Source organism: Penicillium angulare (assembly GCF_028827245.1).
Source record: "Penicillium angulare strain IBT 27051 chromosome Unknown utg000005l_segment0_segment0, whole genome shotgun sequence".
In the NCBI taxonomy this organism is placed as follows: Eukaryota; Fungi; Ascomycota; class Eurotiomycetes; order Eurotiales; family Aspergillaceae; genus Penicillium; species Penicillium angulare.
In genome coordinates this window covers 1,087,352-1,114,196 of record NW_026623164.1, presented here as the reverse complement: position 1 = coordinate 1,114,196, position 26,845 = coordinate 1,087,352, and the positions used below count along the sequence as shown (strand labels likewise).

General features: G+C 47.8%; 10 protein-coding genes across 10 annotated transcripts; 4 read left to right on the top strand and 6 right to left on the bottom strand.

The window, feature by feature from the left end:
- Positions 1 to 38: 38 nt before the first annotated feature.
- On the bottom strand, positions 39 to 6,622 carry N7478_007813 (putative ubiquitin-protein ligase E3 component (UBR1); the record flags this gene model as incomplete). Its single annotated transcript, XM_056924027.1, has 2 exons — positions 39 to 306; positions 369 to 6,622. The coding sequence occupies 2 exons, from the start codon at positions 6,620 to 6,622 to the stop codon at positions 39 to 41; spliced, it is 6,522 nt and encodes a 2,173-aa protein (XP_056776753.1).
- Positions 6,623 to 7,351: 729 nt separating this feature from the next.
- Positions 7,352 to 7,757, bottom strand: N7478_007812 (cytochrome b-c1 complex subunit 9; the record flags this gene model as incomplete). Its single annotated transcript, XM_056924026.1, has 4 exons — positions 7,352 to 7,414; positions 7,503 to 7,551; positions 7,614 to 7,631; positions 7,678 to 7,757. 4 exons carry the CDS (start codon positions 7,755 to 7,757, stop codon positions 7,352 to 7,354), a joined length of 210 nt encoding a protein of 69 aa, XP_056776752.1.
- A 467-nt stretch (positions 7,758 to 8,224) lies between these two features.
- On the top strand, positions 8,225 to 8,866 carry N7478_007811 (putative RNA binding protein Pym; the record flags this gene model as incomplete). The annotated part of the gene is made up of 1 exon (XM_056924025.1): positions 8,225 to 8,866. The coding sequence occupies one exon, from the start codon at positions 8,225 to 8,227 to the stop codon at positions 8,864 to 8,866; it is 642 nt and encodes a 213-aa protein (XP_056776751.1).
- Positions 8,867 to 9,527: 661 nt separating this feature from the next.
- hem14 (oxygen-dependent protoporphyrinogen oxidase) lies at positions 9,528 to 11,481 on the bottom strand (the record flags this gene model as incomplete). Its single annotated transcript, XM_056924024.1, has 3 exons — positions 9,528 to 10,340; positions 10,410 to 11,114; positions 11,179 to 11,481. 3 exons carry the CDS (start codon positions 11,479 to 11,481, stop codon positions 9,528 to 9,530), a joined length of 1,821 nt encoding a protein of 606 aa, XP_056776750.1.
- A 445-nt stretch (positions 11,482 to 11,926) lies between these two features.
- On the bottom strand, positions 11,927 to 13,412 carry N7478_007809 (mRNA-binding protein NAB2; the record flags this gene model as incomplete). The annotated part of the gene is made up of 2 exons (XM_056924023.1): positions 11,927 to 12,968; positions 13,033 to 13,412. The coding sequence occupies 2 exons, from the start codon at positions 13,410 to 13,412 to the stop codon at positions 11,927 to 11,929; spliced, it is 1,422 nt and encodes a 473-aa protein (XP_056776749.1).
- A 1,652-nt stretch (positions 13,413 to 15,064) lies between these two features.
- Positions 15,065 to 16,850, top strand: N7478_007808 (cytochrome P450; the record flags this gene model as incomplete). Its single annotated transcript, XM_056924022.1, has 3 exons — positions 15,065 to 15,224; positions 15,286 to 15,850; positions 15,953 to 16,850. The coding sequence occupies 3 exons, from the start codon at positions 15,065 to 15,067 to the stop codon at positions 16,848 to 16,850; spliced, it is 1,623 nt and encodes a 540-aa protein (XP_056776748.1).
- A 118-nt stretch (positions 16,851 to 16,968) lies between these two features.
- On the bottom strand, positions 16,969 to 17,466 carry N7478_007807 (uncharacterized protein; the record flags this gene model as incomplete). The annotated part of the gene is made up of 1 exon (XM_056924021.1): positions 16,969 to 17,466. The coding sequence occupies one exon, from the start codon at positions 17,464 to 17,466 to the stop codon at positions 16,969 to 16,971; it is 498 nt and encodes a 165-aa protein (XP_056776747.1).
- Positions 17,467 to 18,315: 849 nt separating this feature from the next.
- Positions 18,316 to 19,605, bottom strand: N7478_007806 (glycoside hydrolase family 16 protein; the record flags this gene model as incomplete). The annotated part of the gene is made up of 4 exons (XM_056924020.1): positions 18,316 to 18,383; positions 18,449 to 18,832; positions 18,895 to 19,455; positions 19,512 to 19,605. 4 exons carry the CDS (start codon positions 19,603 to 19,605, stop codon positions 18,316 to 18,318), a joined length of 1,107 nt encoding a protein of 368 aa, XP_056776746.1.
- Positions 19,606 to 21,579: 1,974 nt separating this feature from the next.
- Positions 21,580 to 21,856, top strand: N7478_007805 (uncharacterized protein; the record flags this gene model as incomplete). Its single annotated transcript, XM_056924019.1, has 2 exons — positions 21,580 to 21,624; positions 21,707 to 21,856. The coding sequence occupies 2 exons, from the start codon at positions 21,580 to 21,582 to the stop codon at positions 21,854 to 21,856; spliced, it is 195 nt and encodes a 64-aa protein (XP_056776745.1).
- A 908-nt stretch (positions 21,857 to 22,764) lies between these two features.
- Positions 22,765 to 25,122, top strand: N7478_007804 (putative sister chromatid separation protein (Src1); the record flags this gene model as incomplete). The annotated part of the gene is made up of 2 exons (XM_056924018.1): positions 22,765 to 24,329; positions 24,477 to 25,122. The coding sequence occupies 2 exons, from the start codon at positions 22,765 to 22,767 to the stop codon at positions 25,120 to 25,122; spliced, it is 2,211 nt and encodes a 736-aa protein (XP_056776744.1).
- Between the last annotated feature and the right edge of the window lie 1,723 nt (positions 25,123 to 26,845).

The window sequence follows — 26,845 nt, the reverse complement described above, 5'->3', positions numbered from 1 at the left end:
AGGGGAGAAAACCCAATTTTTGGAATCAATGAGGCTCATTATATCGTTTCCCATCCACCATTATTAATCTCAGACTCCAGTTTGCGACTAATGGTCGCGGGGACAGAGTGTGATAGCCAGACATCGCGCAGGAGTCTGTCGTACCGCTTCTGGTTCAATATAAGTTGACGGTTACGTCGGAGACCGGGGTCTACTTCGCCATGGCGGTCGAGGTAAGGAGCGTAGTGCCAGGATCCATTTTGGTTATGGAGGTATAAGACTGTGCACTTGCGGATATTGATGAAGAGACCAATGTTTTTGCCGCATCTATAATTAGGGATGGTTAGGCCTGAAGAGTCAATGTTGCTGATGAGGGATAAAAAACTTACTTCTGAATATGCTGGTTGCAGCCACCCAGCTTGTTATGCATACAGCAAACTGCTTGAGAACAGAAGATGTCACCACAGAATAGACAGATGCTCGGATCGGTAAGTTCCTTCTTGGAATTCGGGCAGCGACGTCGGTTCGCCTCTTCAATCAGGCTATCAAAGTATTTGGGTAGACCGACAAGCTCGAAGATTCCTGGATGTGGGAGGCTGGGCCATAGGCGGTGATCCTCGAAGCGAATCCCTGAGCGAGATGCATTCCAGTGGAAGATCCATCCTGAAATTATGGCGTCGAAGGGGTTTGCACTTGTTCGTGCAGGGTTGACCATCATCAATATCTCATCTAGATGAGGTAGATGCAAAGCCTTGGTGAGCCTGTCTAGCTCTGATGAGGCAACATCAGTAAAGCCAGTATTAGGGAATTCTACTCCGTGTTGAACATGTAGGAGAATGACAGCCTTTCGTAGGAAAGTAAGAGAATAACTTGAAAGAAGACGACGCAAAGCCATGATGACTTCGGGAGTTGGAGAATCCTCTCCTTCCTTGACATAACCGCTAGCAGCGGGCCACGAAGAGCCCTCAGCCCGTCCAACTGAGTTTGACTTGAGCTCGGAGACAATGGATTCAGAGAAATGCCTTGTAACCTCACATTGCGCTTCTGAAAGGTCATCTTTGGCGTAATCACCTCCTCCGGTGGTAGCAAGCTCCTCCTTCAACCCGAGAGGCCAAAGGATGAAGGTTACAGCAACCTTTACAATCTCAGCGACGTAGCACATTTGGATCAGGTGACGCATGTCAATGTTGAGAACCGGCAACAAAGAGAGTGAGCACTCTGACAAGAAGACGAATGTGTCCATGGCAAGCAGGGGCTCAATATTGCGGACATCGTTCAAGAGCGATGAGCCAATCAGGCAGGGATGACCGACAAGCAGTTGACACATTTTCTGTCGATGCATCTCCTGGAATTCCTGCGCGGGACGACTCTTCGTATTGTTGCGTGCGGAAACAATTCCAACGGCTGCATAGGTCAGGGCTGTCTCAGCCAGGACACGAAGATGTGTCAATAGCAGAGGTGGGATCTTGTCCAAAAGTGTAGAGCCGGGCTCGGACTCCAAGCCACGCTGAGCGATTTCAACCGCGGAGATACTGAATCCAAAACTTCGAATCAAAGAATCCGTATGCACAAGATCATCATTGTTGATAGTGTCTGGATTGTTATTAAATATCGAGTTGATGTGATTCGTCTTGATGGTCTTCTTCAAACGCTTGTAAATTTGAAGCAGGCCAGACATGGGATTCTCTGACGGACTGGAAACTTGTTGAAGCGGGCTGGAAGGCGAGATTTCTTCCGTAGTCGGGAAAAAGCCAGGCATCTCCATCCGCATAGTTGGGGCGAATTGGCCAGGTGCAGTCTGGGTAATAGACGGCAGTTGCGGGTTCGATGTGAGTTGAACAATCTTCGAAGCCAGTGGAGGAACAAGCGATTTAGAGAGATAATCGGTGAAGAGGTCAGTGTATGTTTGCGGATGCATCTTGTCCTTGTCGAGCATGAGAACAGAGATATTCTGCGGTTGATTCAATGAGTTCTTAAGGCCTGAGTTCATCCAATCATCGAAAGAGGATGAAGTAGCCAATGCGCCAGGGTAGGACTCTTCCTTGCCTTTCCAGGTGATTGGCAGGAAGGCATTACCAAGAGCTTTGCACAGCGGGCACACAAACTCCTTGAGCACTGTGTTCTCTGGGTGGTTGCGGGCGATTTGCTGGCTGTGTCGCCTCTGCGTGGCGGCATAGTAAACCTCGAAGCACGAATAGTGCATTATATGGCCACAGCCAGTCGTCACAGGTCCTCGCAATGTGCTCTTCGAGTTGAAGCCTTTGCTCAGGCCAAACTTTGTACTCATGATCTCACCACCAGATGAATCCAGTCGGCGAATTGCCGTGCGGTTCTCGCCAGCAACTCCGAAGGGACGGATCTCTTCAGCAGACCTATCCAAGCTGCAAGGAGTTTTAAGGGCTTCGCGAATTCGAGCGGGATCTCTGATATCTGTCTGTCGCAAGATGGTACTGTCCTGAAGCAATGCAAAGGTGCCGTATAGCCTTGAGTCATTGGTCTCCTCCTGGCACAGGATGCAAGTTCCACTGGGGTATTTCCAGAGCTTAGTCTCGGGTGCCGCTCCTGTCTCAGAGTCCAGGTCACTGAAGTCTTCTTCGCCCCAGTCAATATCACCCTGGCTGTTCAAAAATTGTTGCTGTTGCTGCTGGAACTGGGCCATGACTCTAGCTTGTCTTTCCAAAGCTTGCTTCTTCTTGGTTTCTTTCTCGTTGTCGATGTCGATCGCAGGTGAATTTGTGTCAATTCGATCAAATGGGAACTTGAGGGAAGCAGTTGCAGAAGTGTAGGTCCGAGGACGTTTTTGCCACAGACGCTTCAGAATATGGCGGATTTTAGGACCGCATGCAGAAAACTCATTCGTCACCGAGATCCTTTCTAGAAGACCCACGATGGTCAAGTGGCCAGCCTTGATTTCTCGAGATTTAGAAAGAGCGTGTAAGTTGAAAGAAAGCTCTTGCTCTCTTTCCATGCTATCATCCTGCGTGTCATCTTCAAGCACAGAAGCAAGGATTAGATGCAGAATGACCTGAAGGAAAGTCTCAACACGAGTCGGTGGAATACTCGGCGTGCACTCCTGGCAAGAGATAACATATTCGAGGCACTGATGAACAAGTTGTGCAAATAGCATGGTTCCGGTGAAGCGAGGCAAATCGGAGAAAACACCTGTGCTAATGGAACGGAGCTTCGGCTCATAAACAATATCAGTGGCCTTCTTGCCAGTCTTCTTGGCCATCCATTCCTTATAAATGTTTTCTGCTTCATCGCGCTGGTTCTTTGTATAGTGTGCACTATAAGGGTCCACGAGGTCAAGATATTCTGCTTTCAATTCAAATGTTCCCGAGTCACTCAAGCCCTCAGGAGGGCGGAAGTTGGCGACCTCCTCCAGCACATCTTGGAACTCATCTGATTCGAGGAGCTTGTCGCTCAGACGGGTTGAGAGGTCGGAGAAAGACAGTGGCTTGAAACAAAGAACATGCGCAATGTCCCGGCTTATGTTTTCTTTTGTCATATGAGTGCTGTCACCAATGGCTGTCAATGATGTTCGATCAGTCAACAGAATGACGAGTAGATGCACAAACTCCTCAGCAACATCCACAATCTGAGAGTCTTCATAACCAGCTCGAGGCATATAATTACGGGACATCCAGTCAACCATGCCAAATCGGTGAGCAATCGAAGCAAGGACTCTGCTTGGATCACAGGTAACAAGGGCCGTTTGCAGAAGGAAAATATCCCGGTAGTAGGCAAAATCACGCGAAGACACTCCGCGGTATTGCGACATCTGATGTCGGAGACTGAGTCCGTTGCGAACCCACATTCCAGCCTTCATCTGTGCAAGCCAAGCACACACTCTCAGAGGATAATCAAACATGGTTAGAAGTAAGTCTTCAGGACCAAGAGCCAGAAGTGTGTCATCTATGTCCTTGCCGTCTGCTTTGGCTGCGTGAAGCACTTGTCTGGCATCTTGGGCGGCATCAAACAGGACTCGACGTAAATTTTCGCTGCTGATACCGCGGCCACATTCAATAAGCCAGGAGAGGGTGTAATGAAGAGCATGGTGGAAACTGATGGATCCCTTCTCCACAACAAACTCGACAACACGATGACAAGGAATTTGGCCCGAAGCCCCGATTTCGAAGTCGAAGGGGACTAACGTTTTGAAACGGACCTCTTCCTTGATTTCTGCTTGGTCGAACCGCTTGCGCTCTACACCCGCCGAGTGGAGAACTGCGTTGGCAGTTGTGGTCTTGATTGCCCGCATAAGATTTTGTCCATTATCGACTTCGGGTTGTTTGTACGCTTCGCAAAACTGTCGACAGAGACGGTTGATCTCTCGCATTAAAATGGAAGCGCTAATCCAAGCGTCTGTCTCGTATTCGACATGCTCACCCACAGCACGCACGTTGGGACAGATACCCTGAGAAAGCTTCACGAGATCTAGGAACTGAGGCAGGTACTGCTCTTCTGTTCGCACACGAGTTTGTACATATTCAGACTGGAGAAGGTAACGGAGATCAAGGAAAAAATGATACAGCCGTCTGTTGGTTACTGATCCTGCGTCGAAGGCCAATGTAGCGTTTGGGTTGACAGCCTGAGGTTCTCCAACTTGTCTCGTAGTTAGGAAGGTATATAAAATAGCCATCACTTTCGTGAGGAAGTTACCACGAAGGACAATCTCCTCCGTGATTGACGGTGTAGTCAAGAGCTGTAAAGTCAAATTCACAATGGAGTGGTCTGGCTCACGATCTGCGATTAAATATAACTGAGCCAAGGCTGTGTATAGAGCAGACAGACGGAGACCCATGATGCGCTTGAATTGAGGCACATTGACGACAGTACTGATGTACAAATCCCGCAGATCAGTGCGTGTCTTCTTCCAGAGTCTCAGGTCGAAGAGAATCAACCAGTCTAAACGAGTGCGTTGCCACAAATCTTCGTAGGCCGCTACCTTTTCACCTGCAGCTGGAACAGGAGGTCGAACTTGCCAGTGTCCCTCTGTTCGCGCTGGTGGTGGTTTGACTGTGCCTGAGGGAGTACGAGGGATTTTAACAAAGCTATTGGGGTCAGAGGGCTGGTCATTTCCAGCATCTTGAGTAGCAGTCGAGTTAGGCTGCTCTTGCTGATCGGCCTGTCCTTCTTCAGATTCTTCAGGAGCTGGACGTGGAGATGGCTGCCGCATGCCCGTCAAACTTGCAAGAATACGGTGTGCCATGGCAAGCTCGTCGACGTCAATATCTTCTCCTACAGTTCCCATGTCCATGTCCTCGTCACCATCCCCGTCAGCCTCAGCCTGAAGGCGGGTGAGTTCCATGTCCATATCGTCATCTTCGTCATCGGCATCATCATGAGCGTCAATATAGTCTCCGTCTTCGTCGTGCTCGTTGGTCTCAACCACAACATCTTCAACCTCGTCATCGTCCTCGTCGTCGTCATCATCATCTTCTTCGTCATCATCATCAGTTCGCAGAACCAAATTTCCATGAGTGGGAAGGCTAAGCATGAAGGTACGACCCGGCAGATGGTCTGCCTTTTCATGATCATCAATGCCCTTCATACCAATATCTGCGTTGTAAGCTGCGCTCCCTTTCCTCCAGGGACCAAGCATCTCTTCACAGATTATTTGACGGAAAATCTCATTGTCTTCCAGAATCTCGCCGCCTGCAATATCTGATAGCCACTCGACAATAGTGGCGCACATTTGTTCACGGAACGTATCACGAGCAGAACGAATTGTGACAGTGACCTTGATTTCTTCGATGATCTTCGAGACATCCAACAGTCGCTGTAAATCCTTGGCATGCTTTACAACACTTCGGCCGATATCATTCGTCTCATGGGCCCGCGCAACGCCAAAGCTGTCTCTTTCACGGCAAGCGCGGCTAACCTGATGTGCTACATCTCGAATAGTGTGTTTTTCATCGTTCCACAACATTAATGCGAATTCAGGTTCCTCTTCTTCCTCGTCGGCCGCCTCTGACCAGTCAGGGTTCAACCGTGATGCTTCCTCATCCTGTTTAATTCCTTCAATTGTCTTGGGCAACCGTAGTTGCTCCGGCGAACAAGAAATTACATCACAGAAGTAATCCAAGACGCGCGAGATCGTGAGACGAATCGAGGCTATCAGTTCGCTTGGTAGTTGGCGCTGAGCACGTTCCTTGCCTTTAACATTCCCGCTATCGGTATGGATCGCACAAAAGAGCGGCAGCCGCCAAGCCTCGTCGTCACCGCAGTCACAGCAGCCACAATTTCCGGAAGACAGCGAAATTTGATATTGATGGCCTGTATGGTCTGACGCATCGAAGCATCGGCTACACAAAACACAGGTCTCATCCGCAGCGCAGGTTATACAACGATAGGTAGCCTCTCCCGCGCGGAAGATATGCCCGCATCTTTTACCTCGCGCTGCCTCAGTATATTCGGCTCCCTCTCGAGCGCCTTGAGCTTCAGCTAGTTTCCATGCTCCGGTAGGCGCGCCGTCGGGAAATAGGTGGTGTATCAACTCTTCGTTGTGCCCCACTAGAGATCGGAACAGCAACTCCAGCAGGTCCTTTTCAGCCTGTGGACTATAGCGGTAGTTATGTTTGGCGGGTAATCGTATCAATCCATCGCCGAGGACTCTCTCACATTCTGTGAGCATGGGCATGGCTTAAGACCTTCGGGCGGAGGTGGAGGGTCGGGGCCGCTCGGCACAGTTGTGAGAACGGGAAGGCCTGTTGGTTTACACTAGATTCGAGATGGGAATTGGTAGGAATCAAAATAATGGCCTCGAATGGGTAGCCCGGTCGGAAGGGGAATTTTGAATGAGTTGAATAGCACTAGGCGCCTGTTAGGACTGATTCCATTTCGACCTCACCGAGGTTTTGTAAGTAGTGGGGGGAAGAATGTACCAGATGGGGATCGAATACAGGTCTAGCAAGCAAGTTTGAGCCCAGTCAAATATATATATTGTCAAGTATAGGTGAAAGGACAATCTGTGTGTTCACACCAAGAGAACGAATTCAGATGAGAGGCTGGAGGAGGGTTGTAAATAAGATAAGACAAAGTGGGAAGCGACTCTCGAGCATTTTTCGCTATGACATCGACAGAGCGGTCTCGCTCACAAACGCCACAGACGATCCACGCTCATCGCTCCTCCCCGACCATCTGCTTTCTACAGTATATATACAATCTCTTAACAACCAATAGGCCAGAATTTCGAGTCAGAATACAAATTTCCAATAAAAAAAATAGCTCTATCGCGTACAAACTCGCGGCTGGAGTGGGTAATAATAATGAAGACCATCCGATTGTCCGCTTTTCCTTCCCTTTCTCCCCCTTATAAACGACTTGAAATCCACCCAGTAGATTCCATTAAATCCACACGACCGCGCGTTTAATCATCGTCCTCCTCCTCATCCTTGACGAGGTAGCGGGGCTTGATGTCCTTCCATTGGCGCTGTAAGTCAAGAAGATGAGAGTTAGCGAGATGTATCTTATGATGCCTTCACGGGCGGAGCATAGGCAAAGTTGAAGGGTCCACGTACGCCGGCGTTCCAGCTGTCCCAGACCTTGTTGGAGGCAGTGTCGAAGGAGCTGTTTTGTAAAGTTAATGTCAGGGTTTCTGTATGACACGGGGGCTCGTGGATGTAACGCACAGCTCGAAAGCGAAGGCACTGGCGAAGATAGCGGTCAGGTAGACAGCATTCTTGCGGAAGAGACCCCTGTAGACGCAAATCAAAACGACGGTTAGACTTGACAATGACAATTGAGACGATGCGATCGTGGGTGGGGGGAGACATGCTGGTAGATAGCGTTGGAGATCTGTTCAGGGTGATTGGTTAGCTACAGACTCGAGTTTCGCGCGACACAAATCAGAATTAGAGAGTGTTAACATAATAACATACGCCGGCCATTGTGACGAAGAGGAAGGTGTTTGACACAACCAAGAAGGATTGAAGCTGGGGAAATTGAAGAAGAGTGAGAAGAAGGAAGGAATGGAAGTTCGCAGGACGAAAAGCTGCGGGAATTCCCGGTCCGCTGATTGGCCCACGCTACTGTGCCTACTCCGGCCATCCGTACATATCACGGATGCATTCAATGTTGTTTCTTTCTTTCTTAACGCCTAATTGCTTTTTGTCCATTGCATTCGCCTGCCGGTGGAGTGGGCGAACCACATTCGAATAGCATTTCAGAGCCACTACTTGGTTTTCAACCTCCTTCTACTTCCATATCTCCCCGCCATATTCGATCTTCTCCCATTCCAACAATGGCCTCCAATATTTCCAAGGCCGGAATCACCACCGACGAATCGACTGGCGAACGCTACATCCCCTCTTCACTCCGCGCAGACGGCTCCAAGCGCCGTGAAATCCGAGTTAAACCTGGCTACAAGCCACCAGAGGATGTCGAGCTCTACAAGAACCGTGCTGCCGCAGCTTGGAAAAACCGTGGAAAAGGCGGGGTGCCGGGCGCAGAGACCCTCAGCAGTGGGGACGACAAAGCAGTGACACCACCAGCCGACACCACATCTGCCAACAAGAACGCAAAACGCAGAGAGGCTAAGCGCAAGGCCAAGGAGAATGAGACACCTACTCCTGAAACTGAGAAGAAGGGCTCTGACTCGGATAACTGGCGTGTGTCTGCTCCGGCTCCGGCTCCCAAGAACGAGAACAAGCCAGCTGAAGAGCCCGTCGATATCGAAGCCGAAAACGAGAAGAAAGCGCGCAACCTCAAGAAGAAGCTTAGACAAGCGCGTGACTTGCGTGATAAGAAAATTCAAGGCGAAGCTTTATTGCCTGAACAACTAGAAAAAGTCATCAAGATCAACGAATTGGTCCGACAACTTGAGTCCCTTGGATTCGATTCCAACGGCGAGTCTAAGGAGGATGGGAAGAAAGAAAATGCTTGAGGAATTCTTTATTTTCCTCATGAAATTTTCTTTTGCCCGGTCCCAGACCTTGGCCTTGCATATGTCGACAGGATTTATACACGTCTCGGGGTTTGTATGCCCCCTGATTGCTAGCGATAATATCCTGCGATACCCTCACAGCAAACCATGCAACTATCCACAGACACATATGATGTCCGTCTCGACTACTTCCTGTCTAAATCAGTGCATGACCTGCCACTGAAAGAAACAGCAAGACGCATTGACGGTTTCTATGTTGGCAATTCGATATGTCTCAGAAAAACTATGCATTTATTTGCCTGATATCTTCTAGAATCACGATATGCAGATCCGAGGTCGTGCCATCAGATATCTTATTAGCCGGGAAGATATTAGCATTGGTCTAGATTGCAGAACAACTCGCTCTATATTACATCGAACAATCTGGACCCTCAATGCATATTACGATACTGAATTCGGTTCCTTTATACAAAAACTTGATAGAAGTCATGTATAGAAATTGGATGGGCTTTCTATTTACTATGTATTTTCGTAAAATTGTTTACTTAAGTTGATATAGACGGGGTTCCAAGGCTCCTTACTGGGTTAACTTTCGTGAAATATGTCCAACACTATGTTACAATTCTCCAAGATCTAGTATACATCTAAATGTTGTTCATCTTCACGACCCGTAGAAAGCAATCGGCGCAGTAGGGATTCCACCCTCCAAATCCCAGTCCCAGAAGTTATAGTCTCTCCACGCACCACTCAAATGAGGATCCTGATCAAGCGTGCGCCTACCAACACCATAAGTCGCAGCGAATAACCCTTGTCTCACACAGTCATTCACACTAACTCCCGAATACCAATTGCCGGCGAGAACAAGTCGTTTGTTGAATTCCTCCTGGACAGTCTTAGATAAATCGTACATTCTATCAACGTGACCCACAGTATATTGAGGGATAGCGTTCTGCTGCAAATTAGCCCGCGTAACCGTCGGGGCATCTGTGATTCCAATGTGTCGCTTAAGGAGATCTCGTGCCATTTTCACCGAAGTATCATGATCTGGGTAGTCGGACTGTTTCCAATCGTCCCAATAGTGTCCGCCAAACATCACTGTGAGCTTGACTCCCTTTGCGGTGTCTTGGTAGAGTTCTGTGGGGTTGAACGGGTCATCGGGTGAAAATGGTAAGCCGGAACTTGACGCGGATGAAAAAAGAACTCCTAGCCCGCACTCGGGGTTTTGCTCAACGGGAACTGATCTTGGGATCAAATAGCCGAAGCCCTTGAAATCTTCCTTCTTGAGGTTGGGGTAATAGAGGTTGACAACCATGACGGTGACAGCATAATCATGTTGCTTAAGCTTTGATATTGTCTTATGGGGCAAAGTTTGGCCTGGGTGGTTTGTTGAACCGAGAGCTTTAGCCAACGCAGGCGTTGGGAATGAAGCAATGACCCGGTCGTATGTACCGCGGTTGCCATCATGAGAAGTGACCTTTAGTAGATCGCGCGCGAATTAGCTTAGATAAAGTAGTGTGAGAGTTACTAGAGGTAAACAACATACATATATACCATCTGATGATGACAATCGACTCATGTTCTTAACTTCGGAGTTTGTCAATACTTTAACTTTAGGGGACTTTCGTAAGGCATCAGCCAGTCCATCCACAAGATGCTGCGTTCCTCGCTTGAAAGTGAAAGTAGTTGCCAGTTTTATCAGGCGATTGAGATAATCAACTTGATGCTTGCTAAGTTTTCGTGGCGGTGGTATTCTCGAATCTTGCAAGCAATAGTTCAAAAGAGCATGATCCATGACGCCTTTCTGTTTACGCGTCATCACATCGTTGAGGGTGCCAGATATGATACCGGTATCATCCATATTTCGCAATGGACCCAGTAAAGCCTGGGCACTCAATTTGTCGATATCACCTGCATAAATACCGTGCATAAAAGCCGATACCAGGTTCTCCGCTACTTCTGGAGTGAAGCGGCGTGAGATAAATTCCGCGACAGACTCATCTTTTGACCATAGATCGGGATGTCTTGCCGGCTTGAAACTTTCAAGGATAATAGCTGGTAGTAGAGTCTCAAAAACAGGCTCTTTCCATAGGGTGTTCAGTGCATTTGTTAAGTTTCCAATGCGTGATACGCCCCTTTGAGGGGTTGGCACTCGAACGAGACGATCAGGGTAGTAAAGAAAGCGATTGAGCGCTGCATCACTTATTTTGGGACTCCAAATCAGATCATTCTCAAGACCCAGTTGTAATGCCTTTTGAAATGAACAGTCAGAATAACTAATATGTAATTATGGTGTGCAATCAGAGTGTAGTTACCATCCACAACGTGGGTACTGCTGAAGCGGCGCTTCTCAGCGTACGCGGGCCATATTCAAATACGACATGTCCATCATCAACAGGGATTACTTCAGAGTTCATCCAACCTCCAAGATGAGGAGACTTCTCATATACTGTGATTTCAGAGCATCGGGGGTCGTGTGTTAGTTTCCATGCTGCTGTAAGACCTGTGATGCCACCTCCGACAACGGCAGCTTTGAAATTACGATGCTGACGATGAACAACAGTAACCAATGGCTGTCGTTTAATTATTCGGCCTCCTGAGGCACAAAATGAACGCATTTCAACGGAATTGCATGAAGTGGTATGATAGAGCTTCGGGCCATTTGGTTCCGCGCATGTGTAAAGTTCTGACTAAGCAATGTAAGTGTCCGCCCCAGGTTTATCTTATCGGCTTCATGCGTCCTTGTCTCAAGTTCGAGGACACTGGGGCCGATCGATACCTAGCTACTATGGCGTCGAGATATAAGTTTACTAGCTATTTTATAATGCTGGAGAATGTTTGAGGAAGCAAATCGCTTTGTGGTCTTTTCGTATCAAGGGGGATATCTATGTACAGATAAATGGGACTCTTCAACAATGAGAGTGAAACAAATGCATCAGTATGAACGCCCTTCCGCAGCCAGCCAACCATTCCTCGTCACAGTCCAAATTGTACACAATGATTTTTTCGCACAACGCAATCTCCTGGAAGCCTGAATTTTCATCACGTTCAATTAAGGCGGAGTCAGGCAGCCAACTCCTGGTTTTGAGTTCCGTCTCCAGCGGCCTCGGGTTTAATAAGCTCCTCTTCCTCCTCATTTCCCACGAATTTGCGCTCGCTGATGTGGTTCGGAGTCCAAACTTTGTCGGGAAGAGAGCCGCGCTGGCCCTCAGCGTGCTTGTATGAGCATGTTGGGTTCATACAAGGATTAAACTTGCAAGCAGTTTGCATATGTGTAAATTTGCATCCTTCGGCCTTGCAATCGGCACCATTGCGGCAAAGCGGCATGTCGGGATGCTTGAAATGGCAATGTGGGTTGGCGCAATGTGGGAAGAATCTGCACATCTCTTCGGATTGGTGCGCAGACTTGACAGCTGGTGATGGATGGCGTCCTGTGCACTTTCGATTTTTGCAAGCAGCTCCAAATGAGCAAAGATCGGAAGGATCCACGGATGTACCCTCTGGGGCGGCAGGAGATTGATGGGCGAATGGACAGTCTTTTCGGGTACAGCGAAGGTTGAAGCGACAGACATTGTCGGGGTTGTTTTCATTCTGCTCGCCACCCATCTCGGTGTCCATGTCACCATCTGCTGCGCCCTGTTGCCGTTGGTTTTGGCCGCGCTTATTGAAACGACCACCACCTCGCTGGCCTTGGCGCTCAACACGGTCGAACAGCGAACGGCCTTGGCCTTGGCCTTGCTGGTTTCCATTTTGGAAGGCTGGGTTGACCGCAGGGGGAACAAAACCAGGCATCAATTGAGACATCATTCTAGCCTGCTCTTCCAACATAGTCATGATTTGCATCTGATTTTCCGGACTCATCTGCATGGGTCCACCACCTGGCATATGGCCTTGCATCCCCATTCCATTCATATTCCGGCCTCCTCGTCTACCACCCCTCATTTGATCACGACCATGACCGCCAATGCGCCCATTTCCTTGATTTCCGCGAACTCGGTGAAGAGCGCCGTCGCCATGTTGACGACCCATATTTTGGTTGATCTGGTTTAGCATTCTGCCTCTCCCTCCCTTGTTCGGAGTACGCATCGCCTTTGGTCCCGTAGGTCTAAATTTAGGGAGAGTGGATCAGCATCTCGTTGCACATCACTCAAGTGAAATGTCAAACTTACATCGAATCTCCTGCGTCGCCCATTTCCGCATCCATACCGTTTCCGTTCATCTCATCTTGGACAAATGAAGGGACTTGTTGTGTTGTAGAATCACTTGGCGCACCATTAATCTGTTGGTTGAGGACTTCAACCTGTCCGAACAGCCAATTCGAAAATTCAAGTGCCTGTGTGTCACCCTCTTCTAATCCGAGGAAATCGTTCGAGAGCTCAGTCGCAAGTTGCTCTTGGGTCTTGCCATTCACTAGCATGAGCACAATGTATTCAATAAGCGCTCCCTCTTGACCATCATCAGTGCTCCAGCCCATTTCCACCAGCTTCGGTTGGATGGCGCCGGCAATGGCAGTCGCAAGAGGCGAATCTTGAGTGATACTAGGAAGCATTTTGGATCGTTCGTGATGAGAAAGTAGGATCGTGAGGTTGAGGAGAATACAAAATCCAGCGTTGCTAAAGATAGGCGGGTGAATCGCGCGCCACCGGAATGGAGCAAAAGAGGTCGCGGGTTTCAGAGGAGTGAAAGGATAACAATGGTGCTTATTTTAAATAATAATGTATGAAGGATTTGAAACTTGGGCAGGCAACTAAGAACTTATCGGTTGCTGGGTTCAGATCTTAGCTGCAATGGTAGTTGACGCGATAACAGAAGAAGCTTCGGCGACGAAAATGGGTCATATGTTCACGTGACCTTTATATGCAAACAGGTCAAACCCGCGCCACTTCCTGATTTGGATATTGCGATTCTATACTTTATAGAGGTTTAAGATGGAGTGAATGTGAATCTGTAAATGATGAGCTGATAGAGATTGTTTGTACTTTCGAGATACTGATTTGGGGTTTGTGAGATATTCTGTTCAGGCACTATGCATATATCTGTAGACTTTGGCCTATGAAGTACTATAACAAGAGCACTCAGTGTGTAGAGTATATGTGTTTAAATTCTTAGGAAATCGACAAACTCATTTGCAGGTTTTGATTGTAATTTTTCTATCAATTATGTTGATGCTGGAGCCACGGGGGTGCAGAGATGTAGCGGAATGTGAAAATAAAATATCCTAACGTAAATGAAGAGTCGACAGTCGACAAACTGCGCGGCGCAGGGCTCATGCTAAAGATAGTCTTTGTTCATTTATATCTAGTGCAAATAGAAAGAAAAAAAAATCTGAATGAATGGTATAAAAGAAAAGATCTTATCGCTGAATACTTATTAAGGCTAGCCCACAGTCTGGACAGGGGTCCATGTGTCAAGACTGAGCTGTAGTACAGGTGAGTAGAATTAACTACCCCTAGAAATATTTCCTTCTTTGAAAGTCTTGAGCATGAATTCACATTATACATAAAGGTACATTTATTTGGCATAAATCGAGACGATTTTCAATGCTCTCATCCCCACCTCCGCATTCATGAATCATATGAAACGGGGGGAGCCGAGGTCCTCACGGACCTTCACTCCACTTCACTCCCCCAGATTCCCATCGAACCTAAATTTTCCTCGAGAAACAATTTAGTTCTAGATGCAAATAACAGAACTGACTATCTTAATTTCCAATTTATAGTTTTCACTCAGGGAATATTGTATCATCATGCAGGTGGAATGGCTGACGACAAAGGTGCATTGCAGCGGTGTGGGTCAAGCCAGAGACACTAACATCATTCTAGCGGGGTTGTGCAAGCACCTCGCAACATTGCCTGAAAAGATTAAATATTTGCCTTCGGGATGGACCCGGACGTCTATTATAGGGTGGCCCAAGCTATTTTTCTGGGGAATCGGACCTTCTCTGTCCCGATTGATAAACACCCCATATCACTGGACCGCTACGCTCCCTTGTGACAGACATTACTGGTCTTGAGAAGCTAGCAGGGGTTCGTGCATTCTTCTAAACAATTGCCTAGTTCCAGTTCATCACGGCTCATGAAACTTACATGACGGTTCTGGTCTTTGTGGCACATACATATGAACCCACAGATCCTGTTCAATCTCATTAACTAATTTCAACTACTTTCTGTCTCAAATCTGTTTTTCGAATTTTCTTGCGTCATGATTGAAGCTCTCTTGGAGGGCATGACGCCTGGAAAGGCGGCCCTATGGCTAGTGGGTTTATTTACGTTCGCTTGTACTTTGCGCATGCTTCAGGTCTCTGCGCAAATTTCGCGACTGGGTGCTAGAGCACCCAGAATCAAATTTCATCTTCCATATGGTGAGTTCTTTTTATCGTGGATATCTCCATCTCCCTAGCTAATCTAATCCTAACTTCTTAGCCCTCGATTTCATCTACCACAGTCAAAAGGCAAATGCACAGAATAAAGACATTCAATATTGGAAAACAAACATTGATCAAGCCGGTGGTTTATCGAGCGTCAAAACAGCCGAACTCGACACTGGAATATCCACCCGCATTGTCATGACCACTGACCCCGAAAATATCAAAGCTCTCCTCACTGGCCAATTTGCCGACTACGGAAAAGGTGAATCCTTCCATACGGAATGGAAAGAATTCCTCGGCGACAGTATTTTCGCAACAGACGGGGAACTATGGTCGCGTTCCCGCCAACTAATCCGTCCCATGTTCGCTCGTGATCGAATCGTCGACACTGAAATCTTCGAGAAGCACGTCCAAAAGCTCATTCCGCTTCTAGGCGGAAGCAGCTCCCCAAATGCCAGCCGAGTTGTCGATGTTGGCTCCTTGTTCTTTCGATACACACTCGATGCCGCTACGGATTATCTCCTAGGACAAGGCACAGACAGTTTAGAAAATCCCGCGACGCGCTTTGCGGAAGCGTTCAGATATGTGCAACAACGACAAGCCGAACTATTCCGATACAGGTAAGCTACATAAGCCAATCTATTTCCTATTCCTGTGCAACATGGTACTAGTATATTCTCCGATTCGATCCGCGAAACCTAATCTGTATTATTTTCAAACAGTGTTTTCGGTCGTTTCATGTCTCGTACGGAGTTCCGACGAAATCTTAAAATCATGGACCAATTTCTTCAACCTTATATCGAAACTGTATTATCTTTATCAACCGACGAATTAGATCAGAAGCTATCAAAGCGCGAAACCTTCCTCGATGCCTTAGCCCGCTTCACGCGTGATCCACGCGTCCTGCGAGATCAACTAGTCGCTGTTCTCCTCGCAGGCCGGGACACTACAGCTGGAACATTATCTTTCTGTCTCTTTGAATTATCCCGACATCCCGAGGTAGTCGCCAAGCTACGCGATGAGGTCCGCGATCGTCTAGGTGTTGGCGCTAAAGGTCAAAAACCAAGCTACACAGATCTGAAAGAGATGAAGTATCTCAACGCCGTCATTAATGAAACTATGCGTTTATATCCCGTTGTTCCATTTAATGTCCGCTTCTCTCTTCATGATACCACTCTTCCTCGTGGAGGTGGCGCGGATGGACAAGCGCCTGTGGGTATCCGTGGAGGCACTCGAGTGATTTATTCGACTATGCTCATGCAGCGTGATCCTGATCTGTATAATGGACCGGAGTCGAAGAATTATTTTGATCCTGCTCAATGGATTCCCGAGCGTTGGGTAGAGGGGTGGCAACCACGTCCATGGCACTTTATTCCGTTTAACGGTGGTCCGCGCATTTGTATTGGGCAACAGTTTGCTACCATTGAGATGGGATATACTATTATTCGAATTCTTCAGGCTTATGAGCGGATCATCGGTCTTCCCGTTAGTGGCAAAGATCAGGTTGAGGATCCCGTATTACGATTTGAGGTCACATTGAGCCCTGGTGCAGAGTTTAATTGTGTGTTTGTCAAGGAAGGAGAAGACTTTGCGCGTTCGCAGGCGGGCGTTTCTTCATGAATGTATATGATATAGTTTTTGAACTTTAGTGGGGCGCCTTATGCTCTGGCTTACTATCGACTACCTAGTTTCGTTTAACGATAATGAATAAGTTCAAGATGAATGTCCGTGATAGCCTCTAAAGTCCACAGAGTAAAGGAGCACAAACAGGCCTAGGTTGTTCATTCCTCGCAGCACTCATAGCACACTGGTTTCCCCATTCTTTAATCTCAATCTCCAGCTTAGCCAAATCATTCGATTTCAAGATTCTCTGTCCATCGCGAGGCTGCTGCAGAATGTCGAAGACCCATAATATCCAAACCCTGCATGTAGTCTCCGGGGTATTCAATTTATCATCAAAAGTTCTCATGGTCTGGTCAAGAAAGTCTTCTTGTCCATGAGGGACGTCGGCGATTTTGAACAACCCCACGAGAAGAAATTCTTTCATGATGAAACGGATGTCGCTGTGATCTGCGATCCATCCTTGGCCAATATCCTTGACGTGATATTTCGTGCCTCCCTGCTGGTGGTCGCGGTGGAAATAGAATGCCCAGTGGAAATTGTTCGGTTGGGGTGGATCATGTCCGATATAGAGGAGTATGTAGAGGCTGTTGATATTGAAGGAGTTGAGAGACATGGTATAGGCTAGGTGTTTTGAAATATCTGACCTCGGTTTCAGGGAAAAGGATTTTTTTGGTGCCAGGAATGGCCTTTTGTGCTCTGGCCTTTGGACGGACGTATTCTATGAGGGTGGGGCACGTGAGGCTTAAAATAATTGTCTCTTGGGCAGAAAGGCTAGCTGCATATGCGCCAATCCCTAAATAATCCCAAAACCCAAGCCACAACTTGTATTACTGTCGAAGAATTTATAAAAGTATATATCATGGATTATCTTATCAAACACGATATCGAAATCTAGGGCAAGTAATTGTAGAATTCCTGTTGATTCATATAGTTCTATTTGCATGGGACTCAATAATACATGAAAGAGACCAAAAAAGGTCACGCACATCTTGAGCAAAGAGCGATCAAATCTCTCTGTCCAGTTTTCTAAGGATGAATTATAAACCAATAAACTCCCTTCCGCCAGTCCCGCCAATATGCTGGTCGCAAAAATCATAGTGCATAAAATTGACCCTGGAAGCCTTAAGGTCAATTGAAAAAAAAAAGTAAACGCCATGTCGAGTTCATCCCATCGTGAATTATAATGATACAGGCCGACGATGCTGTTGTTGTCGATGTTCAAAACAAAATAAAGATAGCGCCAAAAAAGGCGCAGAGGCTGCTAAGTGCAGCGGGGGGCATAGCCAAGCTCACACCACCACCGACCGAAGAAGCGATATGTGAAGGATTCAAAGTAGTTGCAGTGGCTTCACTGCTCGAAGTGCGGGTTTTAACTACTGTGGGTCTATGCCATGTGCGAGTGAATTTCGAAGTAAAGCGAGTTGCATGTGCAGTCGTATTAGGCCAAGAAGTGGTAGGCGTTTTAACCCCAGAGAGGGAAGAGGAAACCGACCAAGAGCCCGAGACCGGTGATGTAGAGAGGGACATAGACTGTGAAAAGGATTCGTTTTTAGCGTTTGTTTCCATTGGGATAGTAGTTGCAGGGGCTTGCTCACTCATGGAACCCCCGCTTGGTGGTTGAAGATGGCCAGAGCCAGATTCCCAACCACTGGGGAGACTAGTTGCACCGGCTGTTGGCGAATCTGTAGCAACCCAAGGCCAAACGTCAGGGGTTACCCAGGATGAAGTTTCCTTGTGAGTTCCGCTCCAGGGAACGGGAATATCCACGGTGGCGGTCACCTCGGGTGCAGATTGGGTTGATGCGGGCTCTTCAGCACTATTGCCGTTAACCTTACCCCCATCAGCGGTGATGGATTGCCAAGTGCCAGTTTTGTCACTGTAGGTGTACGAGCTTCCAGTCGAGTAGTCTGTCACGCTCATCGATTTCATGTACATAGTGAAGGGGCCCTGGCTGTAGTCCGTCTCACCACCAGCCCATTCTGTGTAATGTGTTAGCCTTTATACGTCGTGATGGTATATAACAATTGAGGATTTTACATACGAATAGTACCCTGGGCGTTATCCGGGTCGCCACCAGCCCACACGCCGACCTTGATCATCATGGGTGTTTGGGGGTATTGGTTGGTGTCTGCAGTTGAGGGAGTAAGAGTACGGACGGTCTTGCCATCAATTGCCCATACGATCTGGCTGCTCGTCCAGTCCACTGAATAGGTATGGAAATCATCGTGATTACCAGCGTTATCACTGAAGGCACCTCTGTTGTAGGTGCTTGTATCTCCTTTGCCGAAATAGTTGGTCTGAACTTTGCTGTCGTCGCCTCCAAGCCACTCCCAATCGATTTCATCAAGGTCATCGGATTGAAGCACCGCACTGCTGACAATACCTGTTCCCGGAGCAGCTTTGATTGTGAACTCGACTTTGCCAAACATAATATACCAGTTGGATTGGATCAGAGGACCGTCGCCCTTTTTGGAGATGGTAAACGCGGCGCCATTGGTGGAATCGTAGGAGACGCTTCCAGTTGCAGTAAAGTCTGCAGATTCGCCGGAGGTAAAATCGACTTTTTGATCGGATTTGCCGTATCCTGGGTCCGCTGGGCAGGCTAGACAGTTTGGGTCAGCTTGTATAGTCTGGTTCAGCGAAATTCCTGTCACTTACTCTTCTGGAGCGGATTGCAGTTGGTATATGTCTGAGCTGTAACCAAAGCCGCTGAAGAGAGCAGGCTGAAGGCCGCACCCAAAGCGAAACGCATGGTGGGCAAAGATATAGATGTGAATGAGATATGCAAGTAATAAAGACGTTGGAATAATGAGCTAACGGGTTGACAAGAGGAGGGGGAGTGGCACAAGGGAAGAAGAGAAGACAGGAAGGTCAAAAGAGAAAAAAAGAAGAAAAATCAACGTCTATGAGGCAACCTCGAATCTTGGCAGAGTTTGGTTTTACACAGGCAAGCGCCAGCCACCTCTATTTCATTTCTTCGAGTTGAATCTATTCGAGGCTGTGACGAAGCCGATCCGTGGGTCCCTCCCAACTGTCATTGGTCCAATGGGCGCAAAAGGGTCTGCCACGTTTGGGGGCTCTCTCCAGGGTGTCAGCATCATGATTTGCATAGTGGCATCCCCGGGAGCTTTGCGATGCTCTGGAAAACTGGAAAACTCTGAGATTATCGTCAGATCAAAATAAAGTCTAAACTATATACTTTTTCTTCCCAACTCAGCTAAACAGCAAAATCCAAGACATTGATCCTAATTTAAAAAAAAAACAAGAGAGGCCGGCTATACGACCCTGGCGGGTAAATGTGGGTCCATCCCGCAAAACCCCAGCCTCTTCATTTCTCCCATCTCCTCTCCTGTCATTCGCTGTTATTCGCAAATTAAGACTCAGGGTACTAGCTATGGCTGCCTGGTCGGGTCGAATCCAAATCCTTGTCAATAACTATGAAACACTCGGGAAAATCAACACCTTATGTCACGGCAGCGTCCAATTGGGTCGGATCCGACTACCAATAACAAGGTCTTCCAAACTGCAACGTATACATATATGCAGTTAGTGCTACAACGGAAGGTAAGGCAGCGTCCGCTGGGCAGGAAAATGTGACAGGGGTGTCAGCGGGCTCTTTTCTTGACCACAGCAACGTGGCCAATCTATATCCCGGTCCATTTGGAAATGCGGATTCAACGCGGATGCATTGGAGATTAGGAGCGCCACATGGGCTTGGTCTCGATCTGCCTGCCAAATCAGATCCTTTGCGGATCTGATTTTCGTTGATTTGCTACTTGAGAATGAAGTGGATCAAGGCTCTCTATGTAACAGCCTTTAAGAATTCTCCATAAGGGAATACGGTGTGCGTGGAAACAACTCACAGCCTTGTCTCCGAATCCGGACATTGAACGTTTTACTCAAATCCGAGGGATACACGTATCGTGACACAGTATCAGAGCTTCGCACTCCGGATATACCTCCGGGCTACCAGTGGCTATATGTAATATTATAAATCTTATTGTCAGCCTTGATATTCAAAGGTGCATGATAAGCACCGAGTCATTCAACCGCAGCCTTGTGGGCGATCTTTTTTACAAATGCCTCATGCTGTATACGTTGTTGGAATTTTATTATCGTCCTTGCGCGGAGAAACTTGCGCGTAACAGCCTGGGTCGTGAAGTCTTCCCATATCCGTGCGCAACAAGGCTCAAGCATGGTATACTACTTCTTCTCCACCTTGCAGCCCCCATTTTCGAAAAAAGAAGAAGAAAAAAAACCTACCCCTCGTCTGTTTAGGCTGGATGTAAGTAGTCGAGCTCGCACTTGTCACCGTAACCCGCGATTTCAAATCCTCTGCAGACTCATCTGGGGCAACGAGTCGGGTATCTTGTTTATGGTAGGATAAAAGCCTAATTCCGAGATTATATGAAGTAGTTATTTCCGTCACTTCTAGTACATAAAATGCTACTGCCGTCCGCCCAATTAAGTCTTTTCCATCTTCAATCTTAGATATCTCACTTGGCATATAATCCATCATGTCTGGCTCAGACTTTCCTACCCTCAACCCGGCTTTCACAATGATGATTGGCCGATATCAATTCTGGGAATGCATATCATTAGCTCATGTTGACAGATATCCTACAGATCCAGTGTGATGCCCCACTAGATGTCGGGATATAATATTCCTCTAGTCTTCAAGTTGATCATGATTAGCAGCCTGAGATATATAGCTAAGCTTTATTCAATGGCCTTAGGAAGTGCTTCCCGCGATAACCATGTCCGAGCTATTGTACGTTATACTTCCCATAACAACGACGACCATATTATACTAAAAGTGCATTGCATATACTGATCAACTAATAGGTCAATAGGTCATGGTTGGCGGTACGCTAAAGAGTGCCGACGGGTTTTCTCCCGCGATCGAAGCCGAGTTTGCTATTGCTGGTCAAAATTTCCTGCATGCCGACTCGGATGGGGCGCACAACAGGCCAGATGCCCACAGTATTCTCAGGTATGTTTAGGCTATGTTCATATATATACTACTCTGATTATCCCATGGAGACAAGCGGTACCAGGCACTGGAGAATGGAGTATTTGTTGGACAGGGCCGGTTCCATAGAAAGGATGGTAAAACTAATATGGAATACCGGGCCAGCCAGGTCACTCGGGGTTAAAAGGAGTTTGAGCTATAGCCCCAGCCCTATTATCTATATAGACTCGGATTTTAGTGAATTTCAGCTTTCAAAGATTATGTTTTGAACTTAGATATTGAACTCCTATCGTCAATCCTTCCAAGTCAAACTACATATATGGCATTCTATTGGAGATTGATGTGATTTGATCAAGGAAACATTACCCCACGGCAATTTGAACTACACTCACTTTCACATTAGCTATAAAATTCCAGGGCTAGGTTAGATACCGGTATGTATACACATGTGTAGTCGGTAGTATAGTTCTGATGTCGCCGAGTGGCGAATAGATCACGTGTTTCCTTTGTTTGTTTGGTGCGTCATCATGCAACTTCTTTTTGTAACTTTTTATTCTATCTGTTCTTTCCTGCAACTCACCTCCAAACCTCGGAAGAGTTAAATTTCCAGTCTTGAGTTAAGTTCCCGCGATCGCATTCTGCGTAACTTGCAAGGGCCATATCATCAAGCCTGTTCGACCCACTCTATCTGTTGCCGTGGCTACGAGTCTGACCAACCGGCTCAGGTTTAATTGACAGCTGGACAAACACCCACATCAAATTCACCCCTGTCCATCCTTAGGCAACATTCCAAAAGAAGGAGCGATCGTTGGCTTCTTGACGCGACTTTCAAACCTGACTGTACCTACCGTACTTGGTCGTCATCATTGTCTCTTGTGTGTTGGAGACCTAACCCTATCCACTGAAAAATCGTCACTCCCCACACGCCGTTAACCCACCATGGCGGACGAACTGGACTACTTGCAGTCCGATTTCGACCTAAATTCGCTTACCGTTCCCCGGCTTCGCTCTATCCTTGTCAACCACGATGTCCCATATCCTGCGTCTGCGAAGAAGGCCCAATTGGTAAAAATTTTGGAAGAGGAGGTGCTTCCACAGGCCAGAAAACTCTTACGGGAGCGCGAAAGAGTGAGAAGAACCAGCGCAGGGATTACAGACATGGGCAGTCGGGCTTCATCTGTCGTCAGTGATCAAGACGACCGCGCATCCATGCCCCCGCCTCCAACTCCATCGACAGTCGCTTCGACTACGGGCACCAGACGAGGCGCGTCGCGACGAAGTGCACGCGCATCAACTGTAGAAACGGACGACAACGCTGCCCCCGCTACTCCCTTAGCTAAACCAAAGAGAAAAAGCGCGACGCCTTCAGTAAAGAAACATCCTCGAGCTTCGGATACAGAGACTGGCGATGATTTAATGGCGACCCCGGTTGCTGCTGTTGGTGCATCAAGTCGAAAATCTACATCACGGAAGATACGTCGAAGTGAAGTTCTTCCCTCCACAGAGACCGAAGAGTTCGCCCCATCGGTCAAGTCCGAACCAAGGGAGGATGAGAATGTCTTCTCGGATGATAACCCTTTCCAAAGCGGTAGCCCTTCTGATATCTTACGGAGCAGAACATCAAGTCACGATGGAAAACGAAAGAGTGGATCACGTCTATCAGCCGAAAGCCCAGCATTAAGGAGTGGACTGCGGTCACGAAAATCGGCTACACCAGGCAGCGTGAAACAAGAAGATGGAATTGCTGCCCCTGCAAGAGCATCATTCGACTTCACCTCTCGATTGCGACCTACAAAGGAGGAGTCCGAAGAGTCGGCAGAAGAATCAGAGCAGGAAGAAAGTGATTTTAGCGCTGGGGAAGAATTTACGCCTGAGGAACAACTTGCGCTTGAAACTGAGCAGTACGCGCCGCTTACCCATACCCGTAAGCGCTCTCGAAAGCAAGGTTCTGCAAGCGTCATAGCTTCATGGCTAGTCATTCTCGCCGTCCTTGGGGGGTTTGGCGCCTGGTGGCGCAAAGAGAAAGTAGAGATTGGATACTGTGGTCTTGGAAAACCCACTTGGTCCTTGGCTGAGACTAATGTTCCTGAATGGGCCAATGTTTTGGAGCCGCGCTGCGAGCCATGCCCACCCCATGCGTTCTGTTATCCGGAATTTGAAGCTCGCTGTGAACATGACTTCATTCTTAAGGCCCATCCCCTCTCTTTGGGTGGCCTAGTACCTCTGCCTCCAACATGTGAGCCCGACAGTGAGAAAGCACGCCGCGTTAAGGCTGTTGCGGACAAGGCTGTGGAGGAACTTCGAGACCGCAGAGCCAAATGGGAATGCGGGCAGCTGAAGGAAGAGGGCAAGGAACCATCTCCTGAAATTAGCGAGCCAGATCTGAAGGAGGAGGTTGCTAAGAAGCGTCGCAAGGGTCTTAGCGACAATGAATTCGATGACCTTTGGAAAGGAGCCATCGGAGAGATTATTGAAAAGGACGAAGTTGTGAGCAACACTAAGCAGTAAGTTTCCACTCTCTTGAGGGCATACTCATGTCTCTTTTGTATACACTTATCGTTCCGGGTCTCCATATCCCGAAACCTATTTCTTTAAGGTCTTGGTTCTGACATTGTGTACCGGAACTAACAGAGGCGCCATCGCTATTACAGACCTTCCGCCGTCCTCGTCCTCACATCAACATCAACAGCACGACTGCCCTTCACATGCGCCGCCCGCCGTTACATCCGACTCGCTCTCATCGCGTATCGACTCCCTCTTTCACTTTTAATCTTGAGTGTCGTTGGTCTTGCATATGGTCGTGCTCGAGTTCGTGCCCGTCGATCGGACGTGGCCCGTGTACCTGAACTAGTTGCTACAACCCTCGACCGCCTAGCCACGCAAGCTGCGCTCCACGCCCGTGGTGGTGCTATAAAGCCATATATCTCTATTGGTCAGCTCCGCGACGACGTGCTCCGCTTTGAACTACAGGGCAAGCGACGTGAAGAGTTGTGGAGCCGAGTCCGCCGCGTTGTCGAGGGCAATACCAATGTGCGAGCTGCTGTTCGTGAAGGCGACAGTGGAGACGTCTCTCGATGCTGGGAATGGATTGGTGGCATTGGAAGTGTCGGGGGCAGCAGCGGTAATGCAGGCGAACCAGAAAGCAACGCCCGCCGCAACAGCAGCCGACTTTCCTTATCTTCCCCCTTGAGCAATCCCGATGACGATCGTCACATGGCTGCCAGTGGTGGCAAAGACGAATCCACTACAAGTCCCAGACAGTCGCGTCGTTGGGATGAAGGCCGTCCAATCTATTGACGAAGACCCCCGCTTTCAAAAGAGGGGACACATTGGGCATCTCTGCATCTTTAGATGCATTTCAAGGTTGACTCCATGTCCTCGCTTAACTTCATGTGCAACACACGAGACATGGCTTTCTTTTTTTAATGGTTGATTTTACACACCTCACGCCCTATGCCTTTCCTATCCTGGCTGTCTTTTACTTTCACACGTACATATTGCATATTCCTGTCCATTTTAGTCTTATTATCAACCATGTTCAATACCCCCTTTCAAAGTCTACAGCCACCCACTCACTCCTGTGCTAAATACACCCTTACCTAGTAGGAGCTAAGAAAAATCCTAGTATCTCATCAAAATTCCTACTGTGTACGTATCCATTCGTATGTCGATCTTCATAGTCGATCTTCATAGACGATCAGTAGTAGGCCACAGTTACGCACGAACCTAGCTTTCGGTGGTAGAAAGGCTAAATTCCAGCCCACATGCAGCCGAGTCTGCACCTCCATTCCTATCTCACGGTATCGAGATCGAGATCGAAAGAAACAAACTTAATCCCAATGCACAATCCTTGTCAGAGCCCCCTTGGCAACTATTCAAGGATGCAAGGCGCACCTATCGTGGCAATATGAGACTGCAAGAACCCAAAACGGGCCAACTCCTGCTTACAACCCCCGGAGAACATCGCCGGTTCTCCCAATAAACCGGCAGACTAGTGGAATCCCCGAAGTGGGCCCACAAACATGTGGCTACTGCCACAACTAAAACTAAATTATAAGGAGTACGGAGAACAGATAACAGTGAAGAATCAAACAACCTTTCCACCTTTTCCTTATTTAGGGACCTGGTCCCGATGTGGCGTGTGCTCAGATCGTTAAAATTCCGTTGTCAAATTTAGCGCAACAAAGTGTTAATTTCCGTGAAGAATCCACGATGCAACAGGGGCTCGATACGAACCACCTCAAGCCATATCCACTTTTTTTGTCCTTTCTCCTTGATTTCTTTTTTGGCCGTTTTCTCTCCATTCTTTGGGCTAAACTTAATCTATTTAGCAAATCCCGATAACATGCATGACGTTAGGATCTATGAATTTACCTACAGTCTTTGTTATGCAGGTGCGCTAGGTACAGATGCACGTTGCTTGGAGCGACCATGTTCACGAGCAGATTGATTCCTCGGTCCAATCATACACCGATATACGCGAGAAATGACGCCGCGCCAACGGAATTCGTATCCAATCACCGATGACCTTGGAACCACTGGAGCCACTGCGGCAAATCAAACGTTAGGGTTACCTCTTTACCATGTATGTAAGGGCATATGTAGAGAGATTCAATTGGTGTGTACCTGTATGTGTGTGCCTTGTGCCTTTTAACTGTCATGAATTCTATCCTCGAATGTAGATAAAAGCAAATATCTTTACATTTTAGTTTTAGCCGAGAGACCCTTGACCTATTGACTTGACCGCTTCTTCCGTCTGAATGCCACATACGGTTCGATACATCCGCCCACCCTACGACGTAGTGGGTAGAAAGAGGGGCACGGCTTGTGGCCGAAACATGCCCCGCTCTTATGGCTTGCTTTCGCTTCGCAACTACTGCATGGGAGTGTGATAGGAATATGAAACTGGGAGCTTTTCATCCTGTAGCCTCGTGCAATTCTCTGCAATTGGCAGGGGACGCAGGCTTCTTAGATTGAGAACTGATCTGCGTTCAAGGACTTGTGCGTAAGCACAGCGCAT